This window comes from Pundamilia nyererei, unplaced genomic scaffold (assembly GCF_000239375.1).
Source record: "Pundamilia nyererei isolate P.nyererei 1_Seehausen unplaced genomic scaffold, PunNye1.0 scaffold00804, whole genome shotgun sequence".
NCBI lineage: Eukaryota > Metazoa > Chordata > Actinopteri > Cichliformes > Cichlidae > Pundamilia > Pundamilia nyererei.
This window is the reverse complement of record NW_005188205.1, coordinates 46,756-50,131: the sequence shown is the minus strand read 5'-3', so window position 1 is coordinate 50,131 and position 3,376 is coordinate 46,756. Positions and strand designations below refer to the sequence as shown.

At 37.1% G+C, this 3,376-nt stretch overlaps 1 protein-coding gene across 1 annotated transcript in view; it reads right to left on the bottom strand.

Moving 5' to 3' along the window:
* Window positions 1-3,376, bottom strand: part of LOC102204677 (caspase-1-like) — a gene marked incomplete at its 3' end in the record, with an annotated part of 12,565 nt that overhangs the window by 5,056 nt on the left and 4,133 nt on the right. The window contains exons 3-8 of the mRNA XM_005754991.1: window positions 2,032-2,074; window positions 1,670-1,846; window positions 1,353-1,572; window positions 842-982; window positions 639-748; window positions 196-289 (exon numbers count right to left, since the gene is read on the bottom strand). Of these exons, the coding sequence (XP_005755048.1) occupies window positions 196-289; window positions 639-748; window positions 842-982; window positions 1,353-1,572; window positions 1,670-1,846; window positions 2,032-2,074 (785 nt within the window). The remainder of the gene's footprint in view (window positions 1-195; window positions 290-638; window positions 749-841; window positions 983-1,352; window positions 1,573-1,669; window positions 1,847-2,031; window positions 2,075-3,376) is intronic.

Here is a 3,376-nt window from a genome sequence, read left to right as displayed (position 1 = left end):
GTGTAAACTGTGTCACAGACTAAATGGTTGCAGGGGAAGCTGGCTTTTTGGAGTGGTCTGAGACCGAGGGCAGAGATGCTACTTTGAGATCCTCCCCTTGCTAGCATGTAAAAACCGGTTTTTGACTTGCTTTCTTCACAGAATAAGTCTGAATTTGCGGGCCTGTCGAAGCACAGACCTGACAGTGGTACTTACCTGGAAATAGGTAGAAGTGTTTTGTCAGAGTGTCTCTCTCTTTGGTTGGCATCTGCTTCTGTTCAGAGGGGAAATCTTCAAATTGTTGCATGACCTTTGAGATTAAAATGAAGTTACAGTGATGTCTGACACAGCAGCTCATATTACAGAAAATATATATTGCAGTCATAGAGAGAGAGACATGGAGACATTATTTCCATCATGTTTAGAGACAGGAGGATCATCTCTTGTTTTGCCTTGTTTCAGGTCACAACAAATGAAGGGCATTACAGATTTCTAGCCCCATTGCCAGCTACGAGCATGGGAGATCAACCTGGTATGAAATGGACTAGTAATAGTAGCCAGAAAGAAAATGCAAAAATATTGAGAAAAACTTAAACATGCAGAGAAAGAATTAGGAATAAATTCAGGTTAATGACCAGATAAAATACTGGCAAACTTACTTTTTTGAATAGTTCTTCAATATCATCTTGACAGCACCCCGTGAGGATCACATCACAAATGTAATGGAAGAAATTAGAACCATATTCTGGGTTTCTATATGAATAGGTGTCTACAAAGAAACAGAAACATAATTTGCTGCATTTAATTGTGTTTGTTATTATACACTATTATTATAATAGTTACAAGAAGCAGGAGAACTTACGAGGTGTGCTCGAATGAAAACCAATGAAATCCTTTTCTATGTGTACTTTTCCAACTTTAGCAATGTTTTTTGGTGGAGGGCCAGTGTTTTCTGTCCCCATGGATTGTCTGCTTGCATCTACTGTAACTACTCCTTCATTCTCTGAAACAAGAAAGATGTGTGCAAACAGCTATTCCTGATCATCTTCAGGTGCTCTGTTGTCATACTAAAAGTGAGAAAAACTGCATCATGTGTATTTAACATCATTACATCTAGTAAACCATTAGTTTTATTACATTCTCCAAATTATTTTAAAGATTTCAAAAGTTTTGGATTTTCTTTGCCTGTAATTAATTTTGTTCATGGTTTTCTTGTTTCTTTAAAAAGAGACACTGACCTAAATGAGACAAACTAAACAAAATATTTCATAACATCACTACTACAACTATAACTGGTAATAATAATAATAAAAACATGTGTAAGAGTAATGTTCAGCATCTTTTTGGTGCATGTCAGGCTAGTTGATAATCACCTCCTCTACAGGCCTGAATGATTATGACCTTTGGCTTGTTCATTAGTGCAGGACAGTTCTTTGTGTTTAAGCGCTCATAAATTTTATCAATTTCAAAGTTCTTCAGGTCAGAGCCACGGATGGTTCCCAAGTCACCATGAGACATGAGAACCACAAACACACTGTCTGTGTTAAAGAGCTTTCGATGCTTGGAGAAACGAATTAGAGCCTCATCAATCTCCTGTAAACAGAAAAGTTGAACATGAATTTGATGTTTTACTCAGTTTGAACATCAGCTAAGTGGAAGTGAAATAATGCTTTCTGTCTGTAGAATTTACCTGTGCAGTCAGGTCTTGGTAATATACCACTGCATAGCCCAGATTATAGAGCAGGTTGAGCACGGCTTGTGCGTCATACTCAGCACCGTGTCGGTTTGATTTCAGATCATAAAAATGTCTAATATTGATCAGCAGTGCGATGCGATTTGATATGGAATATTCAGTCACCGGGTAAATCTGAAAAAATATATAATTTAAAGGAAAGTCTTGAGATCACTGTAACAAACTTTATTTAAATTTTTTTTTGTAATGCTGTCAGTTACTAATAGACAGTAATTAGCTTTAATTTAATATTAACTGCAAAAAGCTGAGGACAGGAGCTCAGTTAACAGATATGAGATGAGAATTATATGGTGACTCACCTTGTTACAATCTATGTCATCTGTGCACATCGCCATGTTTAATCTATAAACACATTGAAAGATATTTGTAGCTGGAGGACTGACTCAGCATCAGTTTATCAAATGATATCCATTTTTTAGATTATTCACTGTATATCACATAATTTCTATCTTTGGGAACAGACAGGGAAGACAACAAGAAGGTGTACGAAAAGGGTTTTTTGATTACCTAATCACAAAAAATAAAGTTAAACTAATACAAGACATGGAAGAAAAAAAACTTAACTTAAAAGAGAAAATAATCCAAAGACTAGAGATAAGAAGCAAACTGAAGATGGAAGTGTGGGTTTCTCTACCTCATGCTGGAAGACAAATTATAAAAATAAAATAAAAAAAGATACCTTTCCTGCTCTCCCGGGAGGCTGGACATGAAAGCCATGGTTCTGGGTCAGTTGACCCAGCATTTTGACATTCTGTGTTTTGTCGTCTGTTATATATTAAGTTTAACTGGTTAGTTGTAAGTTCATTTTTATTATGTCTCTGAGTTAACTTGTAATCAGTTTAATTTCTTGACCTTTGGGTTCCCTTTGTGTCTCTGTCCTCTGTGTCCTTCTCTGTGTATTTGTGTGCATCCTTGTGTCTTGTTTCCCTCTTCGGTTTCAAAATGTGCCAGTCTTGCATTACATCTTTTCCTCTTTTATTGTGAGTCTTGTGTCACATGTTCAGTGTGTTTAGTTTTGCTTCTTCTGTCTCGCTATGTCTAATTTGCCTTGGCTTTGTTTCCCCATTTGTTTTCTGTTCCTTGTCATTCCTTGTGTATTTAAGCACTCTGTTTCCTGTGTCCAGCACCCTGATCTCCCTCATGGCTGTGTTTAGTTTAGGTTAGTTTTGTATTTCTGCCATCTCAGTAATAAAGCTGTGTTTTGAGTTTAAGCCCTATCTGCAAGTGTGCATCTGGGTCCTATCCTGCCTGATTCACAGTCAGTTCATGGTAATGTCTGCCATCCATCAGGGGGGTTTTTCGGTGGGGGACTTCTAAAAACACCCTCCAAACTTCAGTCCTCACATGTTAGAAAAAAAATCAATGATATTAAATGTAAAGTTCGGGGGAAACCTGTTCAATCAGCTCTGAGCTAAGGAGTCTGAGAGATGAAACATGATAGTGAGTCCACCAGAGCCTTTGTTTGTTTTGTTTTGGGGGTTTTTCTACAGCTTGGTAATAGAGTGGTAATAGTAGGGTTCCAATGAGAAACAAGAACATAATTATGTGGTAATTTCTAAGCAATTACCACTCAATACTTACAGGGTGCATACTTGTGTGTAAGTAAGTGTGTGTTAAATACAGTAATGGCACACATAACTGAGA